Raw genomic sequence first — 20,266 nt, forward strand, 5'->3', positions numbered from 1 at the left:
AGAGAGGGGTTTTTGCTCAAAACTCGTGGTTTGTTTTACAGCTTTCAGAGTGAAGTCAGCAAAATTTTGCACGGTTTCAGGTTTTTATTGGGCAGTGATTCACAGTTGTCAAGAAACTGGAGCCATGGGATTTCTGCTGCCCTAAACTCTTTCGCAAATTATGTGAAAAAGAAAACATAAAATGAGATATTGCTTTGGATAGCCTACATCTCTCTTGCCATCTTAGCTCTTTTTAAAGGGCTTAAAAGGGGACATTGGTCACACGCTCCACATCCTTCTCTGTTGAACTTATTTTTTTCTTTTAGTGTATTGTCAGTTTTGTGTGTCCCACCTCTTCCTTTCCTCCTAGTACCTGTGATGGTGCTTCTGAACAAGGGACTTGAAAGCACTGCCTTTGGAAGCCCAAACGGCATGAGGAAAGATTGAGACATTTCCCCATGCAAAAGACAACGGTAGCCAGAGTGATTTTCCTTCCACTTCCTTCCCTCCAATCCTTCCAAGTCACTGCCTCTTTTCTCTCTGCAGCCTCTGAGATGGAGGCCAATTCCACATGTTCAAGAGGAGAAGAGGGAGTTGGGGAACAGCTGGGGCACCCTTCATATTGCTCTTCAAACCCATTGGGGAAAAGTGTCACTTCAGCTTAGCAGTAACTCCCACTCTGTGCTGGGTCTGGTTGAACAGGCGTGATTCAAGTGGCTATGCCCAAAGAGCTAGTGGGAATTCTGGGACAGCTAGGATACCTGCATTATTATGAAGCCTTAATGGTGGTAGTGGCTGGAAGAGAGCTCAGGAGTTCCTGGTTGCCAGCCCTTTACTCCTTCCTTTGGTTGACACTGATTAGATGGTTGATGGCTCTCTTGCCCCCCTCTTTTTCCTCTCTCCTGCTTCCCACAACTGAGTACTTCACCCTCCTCCGCCTACAAATGAGTGAAGTCACATCCTCAGTAGAATAAGGAAGTACTATTCTGCTGAGGAACACTCTATATAGCCTGCACTGTTGCAGCGAGTTTGGTTAAAGCCAGACTAATTATACAAATCTGGATAAATCTGAATTTTAAAATGTTAAAGAGAAAACCTTCCAATGCGTCAGAGAAGGAGAAATGCCAAAAGCCAAAGGTAAGAGATTGTTCTGTAATAATAAAAGGGATACTTAACAGTTTGCAAAGGTATTTTTGTTGCTTATTAGGGTGGAGCATCAGTCATTCACTTTAAAAAAATCATGTTTGATGGGACAGGCTTTGTGTCATCTATGAAAATGTTGAACAGCAAAATCTGATGTTAAATAATACATAACAGTATCTTAGGAGCTCCTAATTCACTGTCCTGTGCTTCCTTACTATAATCTCCTGGCTCAGTTTGCATACATTCAGTTTAGTGGCTTCAGTTTACAGATTCTTCCCTATGAAGCAACCATGCACACTATAAAGGGACAGAGCAAAATTCGGAGGTGTCTGCTCAGAAGAGTCCTGCTAGTATTTGCTGACTGATGTACTGCTGCTGTTTTGACACTAGTTTCCACTTAAAGTTCCCTTCTTCAGGCTGTGATGAACTAGGAATGAAGCAGGAGGACAGAGAATGGAGTATGTTATTTTTTCCCCCAAATACAGTTGCTATTTCATAACAGTAAAGAAGGAGACAGAGCTTGGCAAACAAGCTTAGTCAGCTGCCCTTTGCTGAAAATGTTTGTATTTTCAGCCTGAAAAAATATGCTGAGTCAATTGATAGTTTGCAGCATTGTTCAGCTTCTGCAATCAGCAGTTGGAGGAGGGAGAGCAAAGGAACTTATAGGATGCACCGGAGTGTCCTGACCTAGGAAATGAGCTTCAGTTCCTGACGCTGAGTGCACTGTGATCCTTCTCAAAGCAAAAGATAAAATGCTTTCAGAAACACTTTCTTGAGCTCCTTAGATAAGTTATCACCAGCAGATATTAAACATGAAACAGAATCCAAAACAGCCACACTTTTCTTCAGTTTGGTTGTGCCAGAATTTTAACAGAGGGTCCTGAGAGCCAGGGTATGAAAATATAAGTGTGAAACAGCAAGAGACAGAAAGTACAAAAAATCCCAGTGGTGTAGGGGTGGTAATAGGCACCAATATAGACAAATATCAGGACTGTTCCTATAAAATCAAGACATCTGGTCACCCCATTGTGAACTCTGGCCCACATCTCACTACTCTTAGGGGGATGCTGGTTGAACTAACTTCTCATGACATGGGGATATGCCTCAACTTTTAACTTGTCAGTTCTAAAAGGTCATTGAAGATACTTGCTTATCAGAAGCATTTTCTGTTTTAACCAATCTTAGTCTTTCTGTGAGACACCCCTAGTGCTATGGTTTGATTTAAGGACCATTGAAGTAAATGGAAGTCTTTCCACAGATTTCAATGAGATCTGAATCAAGCTCTTCTTGATTCGCCTTTTGGTTTTATAGTTATATGTTTTATGCAGTTAAAGTGTTGTGATGCACTTTTAGGCAGTGCATTAAAATAAAAAAAATACGTAGTTTTAAATAAATGACACATGACAAAAAATAAGAAAATGAGCCTAAGAGAATCATTTCCTCCTCACTAGTTAATGGTTTTGATTTTCTTCTCAGATATCTTTATTAAGGACCAAACACTACCAATTTTATTCCTGCCCAGTGTACCTTTGGCTATGTTGACACAGCAAGTTGTTTTCAAAATAATGTAGGCAAGTTGTGCTACAGAAATTGCGTAAATTATTACAAATTTCCTTATTCTGAACTTTGGTGCCATCCAAATGGCACCAAAGTTTGAAATAAGTGGCTATTCCAAAAGTTCCATTACCCCTCATACATCAAGGGGTACCAGAACTGGAATACCACACTCGGAACAGCAGTGTTATTTCGAGCACGGGAAAAAGCCACAGCGTTGCTATTTTGGGATACATTTGTATCCTGAAAGAGCACTCACCATTTAAACATAGACTTTCTGACCAAATAGTCTTGTTGATTTCACTGGGACTACTCATGGATTTCACATGGCTAAAGACGGCAGACTTGGGCCCAAATTAAAATGTGTTGGTGGGTGACTGCTGAAGAGTGGCTCCTAGCAATCCATATAAATATAATAATAAATTAAAAGGACATTTCCATGATCTCTGTTTCAGATGGACCTGCTAAAGAGTTCCATGAACTCCTGTGATTCTTTACAAATAAACTAACAGTGTGCAAAAGCAAAAGAGGAATTGTAGCTTTAAACCACTGTAATGAGAATAAAGAACCAGAGCTTTAATTTAATTTTATTCTCCAAATCAAATGAATTTTGCATTCACACATATATCAGAAGCTAATTAGTACCTAGTATAGTTGTACTTTATGTACATATCACTTCTTCTGCGACAGTATGTAGTGCTGGAATTTAAGTGTAAAAACAGCTTGCTTATTCTGTGCAAGTCAGTCTGTATACTTTCCTCATCACATTGCCACTCTTAATTTAGATGTATTTTACCCACCATATACTCACTTGGGATAGTGATTAAACAACCAACAACAAAGCAGAGAATTAGGCCTGGCTATGTGACTCTCTCTCAATGGGCTCATTGTGCTGAGTGTCTAAGAATCGTAGTATTAAGAATGGAGAAAGAACATAGTAAATCTAAACTATTGTTTGTCATCGCACACTTTGTAACTTGTTTTCTCTGAACAAGATAGTTACCTAATTTACTTAGTGGTTGAGAAATGTACAGGATGCAGGTCAATAGCTTATTAAGAAATTTACAAAATTTCATAATGGATTTCTCTAGATAGCTTCCTGGTCACCATGCTTTACCCAGTCAACATCCGTTCATGCATATTGCATCCAGTCATTTTTATATTTTCTTTTGCAGAGTAATTTACAACATTTCCATAATGATTCCATTTTCAGATCTTTATGTTAATATGAATATATCATGCATCTGATATCCATGAAAAATATCTACTCTGTGGTTTAGACTTAGGTTGGCAAGGGAAATCCTGTCAAGATGATGTCGGAAAGCTGCCTTTAGACCGTAAGCTGCCCCTATGTTCCATAGAGGCTCTTTGGCAGCTGGCTCCCAACTTCTAGTGAATTGTATGCGATGATGTGTGTACGGCTAAGTGTTCACCATTAAAATGGTGATATTACCATCTGAGAACAATGAGTGTTGCTATTCTCTGTGCTACAAAGAAGGGATGCAACAACGCTATTTACTCTCCTACAGGAAATAGCAAGCAATGTCTGTGTACGTGTACCTGTACATGTATGCATGCATGCATATAATACACACAGTTTATATATTCTATATAATGTGAAGGCACAGTCATGATTTGAGCCAAAACTTTCCATGTCTGGTTTCATCCCCAAAGTGAAAGTTTTCTTTGAAAGCTGAAGGAAAACTTCTTATCCCTCTTCTGTATTCTGTGACAGTTTTCTCAAAGTCTGGTTAACAGGGCAATAGAATATCAGGTTACCTTCTGTTGGTGGTGTCTAGCTAGAGGGGTAAGAGGAAGAGACAGAGCCTCAGCTAATGCACATCCATATGGCTGCATTTACTTCCCTGGAGCTACACCATTATGTATCAGCTGAAGACTTGGCCCAGAAATTTCAAAATTTTCTTCTTTAAAAACTCAAAGCTTAGAAAATTTCAAAATACTGCAGAATACATAATAAAATGTGGCAAGACCCTAAAATTGCAAGGTTCATTGTATATTTTTTCATGCCCACAATTAACTCATTTCTTTCTATTTAGATATTTTCATGGTTTCCTATCTCCATGGTATCTGAGAACCTCCAATAATTATAAGTGCATCTATCTCTCACTACTCCCTCGCCATTCTAGTCAGTGGGGTCTAGACTTTGTTTATTTTGTGTTGTTGTAAAATGTCAGGTTGTGGGCAGTTGAGGCCCAGAAAAATGTAGTTTGCATTTAGCTCTGAGAGCTCTGATCTCTGTGGTCAAACTGATCTCTCTAAAAGTCAACTTCACAGACTAGCAGAGACAGCTATCTCCTCTCCACAAAAGTTTCAGCTACTTATTTTTAGGGCAGCTAGTAGGGAGGTGAGTGGCTGCTATTTAGAATATGTGTTTTGGTGACAGGTTACAGGTTTATGTAAATTTTCCCACCAATAAACCCTCTGCCTGCCCTTGGGCAGGGAGCACGCGCATGGTATTACAAAGGAATTTGTTTAGAGCCTGAACCCTGAAGTCAACGGAAGGCTTTCTAACTGGCCTCAGGGCAATTTTGATCACTTTCTTTAAACTCTGCTATAATCTTCCTAAACACCAGCTGACATGATTTTTCAGACCTTTAGAATTATCATTTTGATACTGCCACACCCACTCTCTGCCAGACCTAGCAAAGCGGCCATGCAACTGGTCAGATTTCAGCTGTGTTTGCTATCCTGATCCAGGGGAAGGAAGGGTAATTTCATCAGCATGTTCTACAGGACCTGACGCTCCAATGCCAAGTGCCTGGTGCAACATAACCATAAAACAGTTGTAGTGTTATCAGACAGTGTTTTACATCCACTCTGAACGTGCTTTGCCCATGTGTACATGATAGCACAAGGGGCTGATAGTGAGTACAATGTATTATAAGATTGCTTGTAAAGTTTACAGAACTGTGAATCATAACTAGTCCATCTTCCTTATTTCTGCCTCTAAATATTTTACAGATAGAGAAGGAAGGGATTCCTCTTGTTTCCACTCCAGCCTAACCTTACCTAATGCCCTTTCCTTTGGACTTGGTTGATACAAATTTTGTCTTATGTATTTATTTTGGATGACAGATGTTTCATTCTGTTTTCAAACATACTTCATCGACATGGCACGTGAACCTCCACCTATCCAAAGTATGAGAAAGAAGGAAGAATAATGTAGAATACGTTTTTCCTGTTTATCTCAACGTTTATTCAAATGCTTTATAATGTCCCTGTGAGATTGTTTGAAGGATATACTAGTACTATGAAACTCAAAGGCATATATGAAATAACAAGGAAATCTGATCAGAACTAAATTATTTCACTGTAAAGCTATTGTACTCTATCACTGTATCACACCGATAGTTTCCCTCCTTATACACTTTTGTTGAAATCCTGGCCCTAAGTCAATGGCAGAGGTTTCAGTGGAAGCAGGATTTTACCTTTTGTGTGCGTTCTTGAGGTAGAGTGCTCCTGAAAACACTCATATAAATCAGTTTGCTCACAGGAGCTGGCTCATTATTCACATGACTAGTCCCACAGAAGTCAAAATATTAATTTGCATAAGTGTTTGCAGGCTCATGCATGCAGAGTGGGCAGATGTTAAGCAAGCTTCCCGGGGCCACTTTTTCTCCTGTGGGGGTTTGAGCAGCATGCTGTAAGGGGAATACTGATGAGAAAAAAGAAAATACAAAATAAAGGTACAATAAGCCTTACTACCCAGAATAATTCAAGTTGTGATTAGAACTTGGGTAGACCAAGGCCTGCAGTATAGAGATTGTTCAGAGTTGAAGAGTATTAACCAGGGTTCATCCTTGAGTAGTAGAAGCTCAGCTCTTTAATGATGGTTCAAAGGTATAGTCTGATCAGTTGTGAAAATAGCAAGTTTGTCTGTGTGTTTTTTCTAAAAATTCAAGTGTATAAATTACCCCCTGCTCATGTCATGGATGCTAATTTTCACAGATATGTTTGAAGCGGTGTTCATTTCCATTTGTATTTTTTTTCTAACAGTGATGAAGGGTGATGAACTGATGATAAACTGTTTTTGCCATACTACCTGCTATGCAAATTTATGCTCATAGGCAGAAGGAACACACAATTCTGTCATTAAAGGTCTTTACCGAGTTGCCTCTTGTGGAAAGTACTTTTGTCAAAATACATTTGAGCTCTGTAAAGTAACCTGAAAGAGAAGACATCTGGGATGTAATTTTAAGGATTTGGCTTATAGTGGAAATACCTGTAGCCCTTATCAAAAGGGGCTTATGTAAAAAAGCATACTTAACGTAACCTACGTATAAATGCAAGTGCAAATAATTGCAGGTGATATTTCATGTTTCAGTTGGGCTCTATAAAATCTAGAACAAGGTTAGAGGGAACCATGGTTGTTTTTTGTTTTTTTTGCCTTAATGAAAGGAATATTTTGAAAACATTTTTCAATTATGATTGTCCAGGAGCAAGACAGGCTTTTGAAACTCTGAGGCATTATTCTCTCCTCATGGGGTAAGACTCCGGGGGTTACTGTGCTCCTCGGATGAGATAATAAAACCCTATGATGTGCAGTATTCCCATGGGGATGCTCTAGTCAGACCTTAGGGCTGTGGCCACTCTTGGCCAAAATTTCGAAAGGGCCATGCTAATGGCCAAATTGGAGAATACTAATGAGGTGCTCAAATGAATATTCAGTGCCTCATTAGCATGCTGCCGACCGCAGCATTTCAAAAGTGCCACGTTTTAACTGCACATGGCTCGTCTACACGAGGCCCTTTTCTAAAAGGCCCCGCAAACTGACAGGAATAAGGAGATTTCGACGTTTGCAGGGTCCTTTCAAAAAGGGCCCCACATAGATGAGCCATGCACGGTTGAAGCATGGCACTTTTGAATAGCTAATTCAGCTATTCATTTCAGCACCTCATTAGTATTCTCCGATTTGGCCCTTAGCATGGCCCTTTCAAAATTTTGTCCAAGTGTGGCCACCACCCAAGTGTATTGAATGTTCATGTCACATGCCTGGATGCTCTGAGGGGGACCATATTTGAAAACTCCATCACACACTTCTAACCCCAGGAAGGCAGATCCTCAGCTGATGTAAAAGAGATATTTTTACTGACGTTAATGGATTTGTACTGGCTAAAGATCTGGCCATACCTGTTTTTTCCTACAATTAATCATGTAGAGGATTTGGCTAAGTGCAGTTCTGTATTTTCGGTTAACATCATATACCTTTAAAACAAATGTGAATAAGGTATTTGATACTTGTCAAGTACTTTCTTGGAAAAGGGTTGCCTGTGTTGGAGAAGCAGAGGATGTGGCTTACAGCTCTTTGTATATGACCACTCTCTTTTAGTGATCTGTCAGAATATTCATAGTTCAGTTACCATCAGACCTGAAAAACCAACAAGAAGTCCTGGGGTACTTTATAGACTAACAGATTTTTCTGGAGTATAAGTTTTCATGGGCAAAGACCTGCTTTGTCAGATGCATGTCACAATGACATGTATCTGACGAAGTGGGTCATTGCCCACAAAAGTTTATACTCCAAAATAGCTGTTAGTCTATAAGGTACCACAGGACTTCTTGTTGGTTTTGTGGATACAAACTAACTCTGCTACCCCCCTGATACTTATCATCAGACCTGAAGTAACTAATAGCCAAGTTTAACCAAGCATGGAGTAGGACGAATATATAAGGCAAAGACACCATCCATTATTGTATGTACTGACTTGGCATTATGAGCTGCTAGAAATGTTTCATACTATGCTGTACATTGTCTCTCTGTGTTTAGATCTGCCTTCTTCAAGTCAAGGAGAGAAACGGGCATGCAATAAGTAGCGTAATAACTGCATTAATCCACATGCAGCCGTGCACAGCTTGCTAGCACATAAGATATTGTTTGTATTTGCTAGCTAGAAGTGAGTCCAGGAAGAGACTTCATTTTGGGGTCTGAATCCCCATGGACTGAGGAGAGAGTCTCCATACGACTAACAGCATTCAACCACTTTCTAGATATTTGACTCAAGTGGTGTAAAACCACTCCTGAGACTGTGACAGACTGGACTGGCATGATAGGTGATACCAGTGGTAGCAAGTCAAATGGTTCCGATCATGGGTGGCAGATAACTTAGGCAGGGAAGCCTATGATGCCCCAAACTGCCTGGCATGGCTCTGCCCACTCTTAATTCCCAAAGTCCCTCCTTTCTGCTATCAAATCCCTTCCTGGTCTTCTGCAGCCAAGGGACTGGGGCAGGCAAGCTGGGGCTGTGTGCCCATGGCCTGGGACTATGCTGCCCATCTGTCCAGCACTGGGTCTGTGTTTTCCATCCAACACTTCATGGCTGGAAGTGAACTGGGGCTGGGGGTTCTCCAGACACACTGCTCAGCCGTCATGCTGGATCCGGGGGTACTCTGGCCAAGACACCTGCCCACCTACTGCTGGGGGATTCTCCGTCCATAATGCCCCACCAGTGCACTGGGGCTGGGGGTACACAGAAGGCCACTAGCTGAGGGGTTATATTTGTTCTGCTCTCCAGAGGATGAGTGGGACCAGGAGGGGTAGGGCCTGGGGCAAAGGGGGTGCTGGGGACTGGCCATTCCTAATGGGTTATTTAACAACTGCCCCTAGGTTTGACCACATTATCATCTCTTTTTGAAAGCCTGTGAGAGGAAAAGGAGGAAGGGACTGTGGGGCTGCTTTGGGTACTAGGAACAGAACTGCTGTTTTTATCAAACTGGCAACAGTGGCACTTATGCTGTGGCCCAAGATGTAGATGGGCTGAGGTACATTCTCATAGTTGCATCAACAACAGAGCAAAATGTCTTTGAACAGTCAATACTGCAAAAATGAAAGAAGCTTATAGAAAAATATGGCTGGGGTTGTTTATGAGAGTTTGAAGGTTTCTCAGCAGATGCCAGATTGGCTCTCAGAAGGGCAAGCTGGCATATTTCCTATTTCTTTTACCTTTTTCTCTTTTATCATCTCCTCTTCCCTTCTGCAAGCATTATTATTATTATTATTATTCCTCCTGAGATGGATCACTAAAGTTCAGAGTCTAGCAAAAGTGCTGGAGATTTAAAGCTCCTGTTGTCACCAGTGCTGCTGCCTCAGCGGCTTATATTATTATACATCACACACCCCACAGTGCCAATTCTGGGGCTTTTGTTCTCTCTGCATTTTTCCTTGGTTTCTTCCATGAATGGCAAGAAAGAGGAAGGGTGAGTGAGGTGAATCCAATATAATTTAACTATGAGAAGGACAGCACCCTAGCTGTCACACATCATTTACGTTTCAGCTGAAACAAAATATTTTTTAAAACAGATTAGTTACTGTCCTCTTACTAATCACGTGGGAGAATTCTTTAGGCTGGGGTGTTGAGTTAGAGGTTGCTCCTGTCCTGTAGCAGTGAACCTCCACTGTTGTGTGTGTGCGCGCACGCGTGGGCACAGATGAACACATGCCACACCCAACATGGCACAGACAGGCCACCAGTCCTCACTCTCCACTGAAGATGAAATATGGAGGGGCCTCCTGATGCCTCACAGTATCATGCCATCTTTATGGAGAGGCCAAGAATCCACCCTCTTTCCTTTCCGTTCATTTCTGAGTTGCATTCTCATCTTCATGAGAACAACAATGTAAGCCCACTCCACACTGTGCTGCTGGTCTCATTTATAGTCCTATGAGATGGCTGGACGGTCTGGCCACTATTCTGGTGCTGAAGGAATCAGTAAGTCCTTCTGTTAGATCTTGCTGATCTCGTTTAAACTGTGTTTCAGGATTTATGCTTTGGATTGCTCAATGGTAGGATGCAACAGTCTCAGAGCATGGAATATTATGCTGACTTTTTTTTAAGGACTTCTTTTGCTTTTCTGAAGCTGAAAGTTTATTGGAGGAGTGCCACCCAACAGAACAGTCAGGGTTAAACTTAGACAAAACGACGAACCAGAGACTGTTCCCTTCTCATTATATGTGAGACAGAGATTTGTCACGGCTGGTTATTGAGCGGCAGTGTGATGGAGAAATCAACTTCGCTTAGCAACAGCACAACAAAAAAGTAAATGTGTGAAGCTGAGATGACATGGTGGCTAGGAGAGCTGAAGGAACTTGCTGGGTCAACTACCTGCTGTGCTGCACCATATGTAGTCAGCTGCACCTGTGGAAAGTGTGTGTTAGGCTTTCTCACTCCTGAATTGCACCTACTCTGCTGAGCTGTTTCATTATGCAAAACAGTGTTGCTGGCTGGCTCTGGGACATGAAGTGTAATGCAAAAAGGAGTGTCACAATCCAAAAAGGAAGTACAATTAACAGAAATCTGAACAGTGATTCAGAACCAGTGTAAGCTGGTGACCAAGCTTGCCAACAGGAAGGGAGTAAAGGGGGATGTGCATAGGGGCCTGGCATTGCCAAGAGGCCTCAAGCTCTCAGCCACTGCTGCAATAGCAGTGACGACAGCCAAGAGCTCTGGACCCCTTTCAAATGCCACGGGAGAATCGCTCCACGTGCCGGCTGGGGGCTGTGTGTGGGCCCAGTGCTGTGCCTTGGTTCCACCCATTCTCCCTGAGGCTCCACTCCTTCCATGACTGTGGAGCTGGCCCCCCCACACACACCTTGCCCCCCAGGCCTACCATGGCTGTCAGCGCCTCTGTTGGTGGCTAATCTGAAGTAGAGAAAACATGAAGAAGGATTAATCATGAGCACAAGGCTGGGCTTTGCTGATGTTGCCAGTGAGGCATGTTCTTTGAGCTCTCATCTCTGTAATTACTTTGTTGGTATGAAAATTACTGCTGGTCACATGGCCTGATTGCCTGTGTACAGAATTGGAGGACTGTGGATGCAGCATATGAAAGTCATAGAAGGCTTGTGCAGTCAGCTGATGCGAATGAGGAGAAAAAGCAGCAATGCAGCTGAGCAAATGATTGGTTAGTAAATCAGTGTCCCTCTACACCCAGCCAGAGCACGTCAAGCATGCACAGGGGTCTTTCCAAGCAAATACCTGAGTGCTGCACTAATGCATGCTTTAGGGGACGATGGCACTGTCTGTTCAATGTGAGAGTTTCTCAGAGGGGGTTTTGTTTTTCTGCAGATTTGCCAGCATGTGGGTATGTAGCTGTTCTGCTCATTTTCACTTACCAAAAAAAAAAAAAAAAATCAGATTTTGCCCTCACATTACTCGCCAAATTCCCCAAGTAGCACTGACAGGATCATCAGTTCAGGGGTTACAAGACCCCTATGAATGTCTGTAGCACAGGTGTGAGAATGAACAGGGGGATGGGGAGTGCAGTTACTAGACCCACACCTTTTGCTCTGCACATTACCCAAAAGAGCTCCTGTGTGTAAATGTGTGTTTGTTGCATAAAAACTAATGGAAAAATTAGGATGGTGTAACTAATTTAATTAGACTAGACTTCCTCATGAGACTGCAGCTGTAGAACTTAGTTTATACAAGCTTCACAGAACCAAATCTATTGCTTCTTTCCTGCCAAGAAGTGTTCCTAGGCAGAGCTAAACTATTAGGATGCTATTAGCTGGATTTTCTTTTGGAACCTACTTAATGATCCAAAGCCTAACATGCGGTATGAACTCTTGATCTCAGTTATCAGCCTTCAAAATCCAAAGCATGTTATCACATGCATACATGTACCTCATACAATTAGTATACCGGTGACCTCTGTGACATTACCATGAAACATGGATAATAAGGTATCCTGTGGCTCTTTAGAGACTAGCAAATTTATGAGATCATGAGCTTTTGTGGGAAAAACCCATTTCTTCAGATGAAAATGGAACAGAAAAAGAAGTGGGTTTACCCATGACAGCTCACAACCTCATAAATATGTTAATTTCTAAGGTGCCACAGGCCTGCTTGTTGTTTGTGAAGCTACCAACTAACACGGCTACTCCTCTGAGACATGAAAGTTAGAGTTGTGTTCCCTGGGTCCAGGCAGTAAGGTAACGTTGGGGTGTGGAAGACATTATGCACAGACACAAAACCTCGGACCACACTGCTCAGGTGTGATGAAAAGAAAGATGCCTTCATCTGGTCTTCACTGTACGGTAGTCAAACATTAGCCACCAGTAGCAAAGTGTCATCTTTTTTTTTTTCTTTTTTTTGGTTTGTTTCATTGTTTTCATAGATAAAATAATGAAAGTTGTTAACCATATAGATTTGCAATAACTAACATGAACAGTGTCTGTTAATAAATTTTGGTCCACCTCGTGCCCTCTCACCCATAAAAGTAGTTTCCGCTAATGTTGCTAAAGATTTATTAATAAAATTGTACTCAGTAGGTTTGAATGGATGTACTCAAAGGAGAAATTTAGCTTGTTGATTGGCTATATTTCACTAAATCTTATCCTTCAGTTGTTTTAGGCTCTGATCTTTAAAAGAGCTCCCTCTAAGCCCTGAAATCTGACTGTGCAACATTCTTTTTGGGATTGGGCCCTTCATCATCAGCTTCTGAAGTCTGTTATTTAATTTTGCTTTACAGCTACTTTTTGTGTCCCAATTAAACAGGTTCTAATCACAATTATTTGTCATAACAGATTGTTAACAAGTCTTCATTAATGCACCAGTTTTAAAACAATACTATCAAGAAATCAATTAACTTGGTATTCTCCTACAAGCTTACAATCTGCTGTAACAGTTAGCAGTGAACTAGAAATAGGGATCCAGTAATAACTGAAATAAATGTCCTCGCCTTGTACTCCAGGGTTGAAAGATACCTGGATTCAAACAGACAAAGCCCTTAATCCTACATTTTTCTTTTCAAGCACCAGTCTGAACAATGCAAACTGCAAGATCATCATCAACATCAGGGGCTTCCAAAATTTCTCCTCCAAAGATCCTAAGAAAAGATTTATTTATTCTTTACTCATTTAGGATCACATATTGTGTATTTGCCCCCACGTAAAACTGTCACTACCTAACTTCAAAAAAAAAAAAGAAAGAAAGAAAAAAGTTTAGGTCCCAAAAATCTGGTGGAGTTAGAGGCTGTCTGAGATGGGAATGTTTATAAGCTCTAAGATATTAACTGCAGCACTCAACCTGAGGTGACATAAAGCATGCAAAAAAGAACTTTGTCAGTTTTATTATTTCTAAAAACGTTCCCCTTGAAGGAGAAGAGTGACCTTGCTCTGCTGAGCTGACATATGCCACTGAATTAATGGCTAAGCTTTGCTGTAGGGAAGCTTGCAGAAACATTACAACTACAGTGGCTGAGTTTGCTGTGAACATTAATCAGATGAACCAAAATGATGCTTCAGACACTCATTTAAAAGTAATAAAAACTCTTCCTTTTTTAAAAAAAACTTTCTTAGAATTAGCTTAGTGTTGGTCATTACCTGTGGTCAAGGATATGTCTGCAGTAAAACCTGGCTGACGGGTTCTAACGTTCTTTCACTTCTAAAATTCCTTCTGAAACTGAGCAAGCTTGGAGGACAGTAGTGTCTAACAGTGGTGACTCGGTGTTCTTATTTCATATCAAAGCCCACTGGAAACTTCAGCTGATGGAACATTTTTCATATGGTTTCTTTCACCATTGAGCTGTTTTGAGAGCAAGGGACATAAAGCCCTGACTGAGTTCTCAGTAAAGGCAATGGAGTTTTACTACTAGCTGCACTGAGAGAAGATTTAAGCCAATTGGTGCATGTATGTATGACCTACAAAAGGGGGAATTAGGGTGTAAAGAGGGGGGAATAAGTTGCTCTGACCCTCCAATTCTCTTGAAAGCATCAAGAAATGTCACATACATGGCATGATTCTGAGGCACAATTTATTCACCCTTTCCTGTCCTGTACAGTTGTATAGGTGTTTGAGGCCTCTGTTCTCCAGGGTCTTAGTTCTAAAAACACTCAAGTGTGTGCGCAATTTTACTAACCTAAGAAGTTGTATTGAACTTGACAGGACCAAAGCGTAGGTACGTTTTACATAAAACATTTATAAAAAGAGATCCCACTAAATAGATAAGTTTAGGGAAGGTTTAAAAATCAGACCACCTGGCTCCATTAATATATGGGGATATTTGAATTGCTCTGGTTCTGGGGGGACTCAGGAAAACAAGGAAGTTCATATTTAAGGATTAGGGAACAAGTCAGCTCCTGAAACGTATTCAGGTGCCTAAGTTGCAGTGGCTGCTAATTCCTAAAGCGAGTTAGATCCCTAAGTCCCCAGATCCTCAAAGCTGTGTAGGCACCAATTCCTTCAAGAATATGAGCCCAATTCTAATGTTCTTACTGAGTGTTTAACTAGTCAGTATTCAGATAACATACTCCTTGACTTCAGGAGACAATTTGGAGAGGAATGAGGCCAGGACCTGTCCCTAGATGTTTTTGCACACATCTATATGAAGGATGAAAAGAGGTGATAGTGAGGGAGATGTGCCTATCACAGCAAGACCTTAAATGTCTGTTTCATAGCTCCTGTGAGTTTGCCCCCACAACCTTCCTCTCATGTCTCTTCCTTTCTATGGGCTTGTGTGTGATTCAAAATAGCTTTTAATGAAAGAGCAGAGAGATATTTGTCTGAATTCCATAGTTATTACAAACACATGTGGGTGTATGCACCATGTCAACCAATTGCCAAGTGTGCAATGCAGCTGTTCGTGCATGTTGTTTTTGGTGGGAGCTGTGTGGTGTGAAGTACTTTTCAAAATCTGCTTGTAGGTGCTGTTAAACTCTGAAGGATCTATGTGTACCTTCTTTAGAAGAAAAGACAAAAGAAGCTGCCTTCTGCCCTCCCCCATATTAGTAACTCATGGTTAAAATGCCATGCTACTTCTGAGGTAAATGTTTCTATAACAAGTGTATTCTGGCCTCACCGATATGTTATTACAACTTATTTAAAGCATTGTTTGCAACGTGAAATTTTCTAATAGTTTAGTCTTTCCCATGTGCTTGGTATTCAGCATGCAACAAAGGTAAAGAGAAGAGCCCCAGTCCTCCAAGGTCTTATGCCCCTGCTGAAGTCTAGAAGCTCAGTTGCGTAAATGGAGCTGTTCACCTGCATGCGGTAGCTGCAGGGCCAAAGTCACAGATTAGCGATACTCAGGCTGAGGCACAGGAGCCACAAGCGGTTCTTTGTCCCCTGTGGCTCTTTGCAACCCATTAGATTATAACAGTGCAGTTTATTTAGTAAACAAGCTAAGTTATCAACACATCAGGATGCTCTTACTATATTATCACTCTTTTGTAATTTGCTGTGTTAGAATACTTGGCCACTCATTTTGTTGTGAGGCCTGAGTATCACTGTCACAGACTCTAGCCTGCTGAAAAATTAACTTTTTAACGGAAACTGTGACAACAAGGCATCCAGGTGCTATGTTTCACTGCACACTTTCGTGAAGGCTCTAGAGGGTTTTGTGGGTGTTAGATGAGCAGCTGTTACACCAGTTTGTCTAACATTTGCTTTAAAGAGTGATGTTTGCTAAGATGTAGATGTGTTTAATGTAATTAACAGGCTACTTTATACTGTTGTTTATTTTCCAGTGATTTTTCCATCATTAGTGTTTGCTTTGATGTTTCAGTGACATTTCTGATGAAGAACCTATTTGTCTTTCTTCCCCTCAGCCTGTCACCCTATGTAATTTTTGACAGCCAGGGCACACTGACAGATCTTATAGAGTAATTTTAACCTAGTTAAAAATGCCATTTCAGGAGCTTGCCCCACCTTGAGGTAGCAAGAACAAGCTGGATCATTTTGGTGCTTTGTCTGGTGAGATTTTGTTGTTGTTGTTTTTTTTTTAAATGGACTTGAAAATTATATTAATAGTTTTATTAATAGTCAGATATTTATATAGGTAATTAATGTGTAAATGAGGTAAGTCCCTGAAGTATGGTGGGCCTGATGTCTCCTCCTTTACCTCTCCATTACACTTCTGATTGTTTCTGATTCAGGTATTCAGATTCTTATGCTTTATACAGGTGTGAGAAACTTCTTCATACAGATCAGCACTAAACTTAAAATATGGTATCTTGCTTTCAGGACCACTAAAAGACCATTTCCTTTGATATATTAAAGAATTAAGATGGGCTGGCTAATAGTCATCTCTACTTTGATGGCTTTCTGTTTCAGCTCCATAGTGACTGTCACTGGCTCGCTTGTTCTGAAAGTACTAGAAGTATAATAGATTGGATGTATTCACCCTCCACTCTCTGTAGGTGAACTTTGCCCAGTGCTACTTACCTGGCCATTGATCAAGCAGATCTATTCTGTCTTCTTGGACGTTCATGTGGCTTCTCTCCCTGCAGGGAGGAAAGAGCAGGGACAGTCTAGAAACACATTACAAAGGAACAATCCTTAGTGGGGTCGGGGTGGGGGTGGGGGGGATGAAAAGAAAAAGAACAGAAGGAAAATACTGAGCCACATTGTCAGCTGGTATAAATCAGTGTTGCTTGCTTGAAATCACTACTCATGCTGATTTCCACCAGCTGTGGATCTGGCCCCATTATCTGAATTACAAACAACCTATCGAAGACCTGCAACAGATACCTTGAGCAATTTGTAGCTATACAATATAAACTGTAGACAGGTGACAAGCAAAAACTAATGCAGAAAATGAGAGGAGTAATTTCAAACAGGGTGACATTTACCTCTATGCAGTGAGCCAGCATGAAGCCTCTGCACCACGTAACTCCTACTTAAACACTATATTGAATTAGACTTCAGTGATGCATGGTGGTTGTACTGGCATTCTACACTCAGGGCTGCTCCTCAGCAGGTAGAAATCAGCAATGTCTGTTGGAGATATGACTGGCCCAAATTTCGCCCATAATGAATATTTAACAAGGCAATCATTGCCGCTTGTGGCACATAGGAGAGCTTTGGAGTGACATTAAGTCGAGCTCACAGGCAAGTACAATTTTGGTTTTAAAAAGTGTATTTTCACCTTTTTTGAAAGGGTTATTTAAGGAATCTCACATTTCTGGGAAGGAAGGAAGCAGATGAATATAGAAGAGTCATTATAAACAATTTCATAGGTTTGCTTTTTTCACATACGTTATTGGTTACTAAAGCATGAATGGACTTCAGGCTAGCAATGTTCCTTTACTGCATCTAAGCAAAAGACACAGGGAAAGTACTTTTACTGAAAAATGTGGGTGTTTTTTTGTCTGCCTGCGTTACATTTCATTGTGCAAAATCACCTTCACTTAATGCACCCATGCAGCCAGAGAAATCACTTAGTTTTATAAGATATTGGTACCAAACATCAATGACATATTTTCATCTAGTAGATCTGCAGCTGTTTTAGGAGAGTCCCTTAACCTAGAAGTGAGGCCTGCAGATGACTGTGCCTTTACAAAATAGGTGTTCCCTGACACTAATGTCATGACTGACAATACCAAAAGTAATAGCCTTGTTTCCCTCCTAGACCATGGCTCCTAAATCTGCTTTTCTTTATCAGTATAATGGGGTTGAATACATTTTAAAAGGTGGTAGCTATTGATTACTTAATGGAAAAAGTTAGCTTGGGAGAATTGCTGAAGCAGCCGTATTTAGTGCTCTTTTGTGCAACAAAACCATTATCTGGAATGGTGGAAATCATCCTGTAACTCCTATTAATATTTAATAGATCTGAAGCAACACTGAAATATACTACAAAATAGCCCAGGGCGTCTGTCCAAATAGGATATAAGGTTGTTTCAAGGCTCTAAAAGAATAACTGATTTCCCTGTGCTCAAGTTGTTTATGAGTAACAGCAACAATAAACCCCTTTCCTCTTTTTTTAAACTATCTGAAGCACATCAGCACTTTAATATACAGTTATTCCTAGTAGGCAGCTTGAAATGATGGAATGCTACAGAAAGGTCATTGTGTGTTTAGAGATCACTGCATAAGAATATTTTATATATTTCCCAATATTATTGTGAATCTCAACCTCCCTCTTTCCATCCCTCCCTCTCTGCTGAGGGGTATATTTGGCAAGGCTGACAAGTCAGTGAAAGGTGTTAATCCTGTCTAATAGACCCATAATCCTTGGGGCTGTGTTTTATATCATGCTATTGAGCTAACCCCTTGTCATAAGTCAGAGTAGTGTTGATCTAGTAAATATAGAAGTTATACCTGGGAGTATTAGATAAAATTAAACTGCCTGGGCTAAATTGTCCTTTAAGCAATTCTTAGTAGTTTTCTCTAACAGATTTCTCTGATGGATTACAAGCAATTAAGATACACCACAAATAAAACATAATATTCATGACTGAGTCAGTATTTGAGTTAATGAATATATTAAAATATATTTCATGTACTAATTTTGTAAACCAAGCTCATGCCAAAAAAAGCAAAATGAAATGAATAAAAAACACGACGATGTCATGATAGAAGACCCAACAACTATATGCTATGGAATGCCTTCTAGTGGCTAGAACCCTATTACAAATTGATGATCAGCGAAAGACAAGCTTCACATTACTGGTAAAGGTCACTCTGGCTGCAGACTTTTCACTGAAACATTCTCATCGTGGAAACAAAAATTCTTTTTTTTTTTTTTAAAACTTCCACCAAAATGCATTGTTTTCTGACCAGCTCCAAAGTGGCGCGCAGGTGTGTGGGGAAGCAAAGATTGGCATATCATGGAGTTTTTAATCTGAATGGTGTAAAAGATGATAATCCTTTTCTTCGGAAAAAGAATGAGATTTTTAAGACTTGCTATTTTTGCATGGTTTCCACTGTCACCTGCCTCCCCTCCTCTCATCAACTATTTTTAGTTTAAAAGTGAGTGTGTGAGACACATAAGGGAGCTAAAATGGATAGTGACCCTGTGATTTATGAGCATGGCCAGAATAAGATGAGGTCCTTCCTAGAAGGAAATACCCAGGGGAGGTATATATGTACACCAGGTAGCTGGTATCATTTTGATGAGCACCATCCGTAAGATCACAGTTGCTGAGGCAGAATGTCAACTTGTCACCCTGTACAACACCTAGGAGTATGACAGTTTTCCTGATGAGACTCTTAGAGGACTAACTATAAAAAGGAGAGTACACACATACAGAGCAGTAAATTTCAGCCTGGTAATTATGGGTAGAAAAAGGTACAGTTCTCTATCATCACTCAGAAAATTACCTAAGATTAAATTGTTACTCAGATCTCCACTCCAACGGAGTTGAATGCTGTAAGAGCTTAAGATGCCCTGCTTTTAAGAAGAGCAAGGTGTCCTGTAGCAATTTAGAGATGAACAGATTTATTAGGGCATAAGCTTCTGTGGGTAAAACCCACTTCATCAGATTGATTCATCAGATGAAGTGGTGTGGAAATACAAAGGCGGGTATATACGTAAGAAATTACACAAAAGAAAGAAGTAACTATCCATTGTAAATTAGTGTGATCAGTCAGAGTGATTATGGCCATTCAGTGTAGCTGATGGGCAGATATGGATATCCAGAGAAGGGAAATTACCTCTGTAGAGTTCCTCTCAGTCTGCTTTTACAAACACTTCATGAAAGAACATGAGTGGTAGCCAGATATATCTTTACCATTTATGTATTAAGAACATAATGCAGCTAGGTTTAGTTTGTCTGTCTGTTTCTTGTAAGGCACCACAACTGTGGTATATGAGTACCTGACACACACATGAATTTATCCTCCTGGAAGCA

At 40.6% G+C, this 20,266-nt stretch overlaps 1 protein-coding gene across 1 annotated transcript in view; it reads left to right on the plus strand.

Moving 5' to 3' along the window:
• The first annotated feature begins 994 nt into the window (after positions 1-994).
• The window catches only part of SAMSN1 (SAM domain, SH3 domain and nuclear localization signals 1), a 43,635-nt gene continuing 24,363 nt past the window's right edge, over positions 995-20,266 (plus strand). Inside the window, exon 1 of the mRNA XM_074983467.1 lies at positions 995-1,116. Within this exon, the coding sequence (XP_074839568.1) occupies positions 1,060-1,116 (57 nt within the window). The 5' untranslated portion in view covers positions 995-1,059. The remainder of the gene's footprint in view (positions 1,117-20,266) is intronic.

The sequence above is a fragment of the Carettochelys insculpta genome, chromosome 1 (genome assembly GCF_033958435.1).
Source record: "Carettochelys insculpta isolate YL-2023 chromosome 1, ASM3395843v1, whole genome shotgun sequence".
NCBI classification, from domain to species: Eukaryota; Metazoa; Chordata; order Testudines; family Carettochelyidae; genus Carettochelys; species Carettochelys insculpta.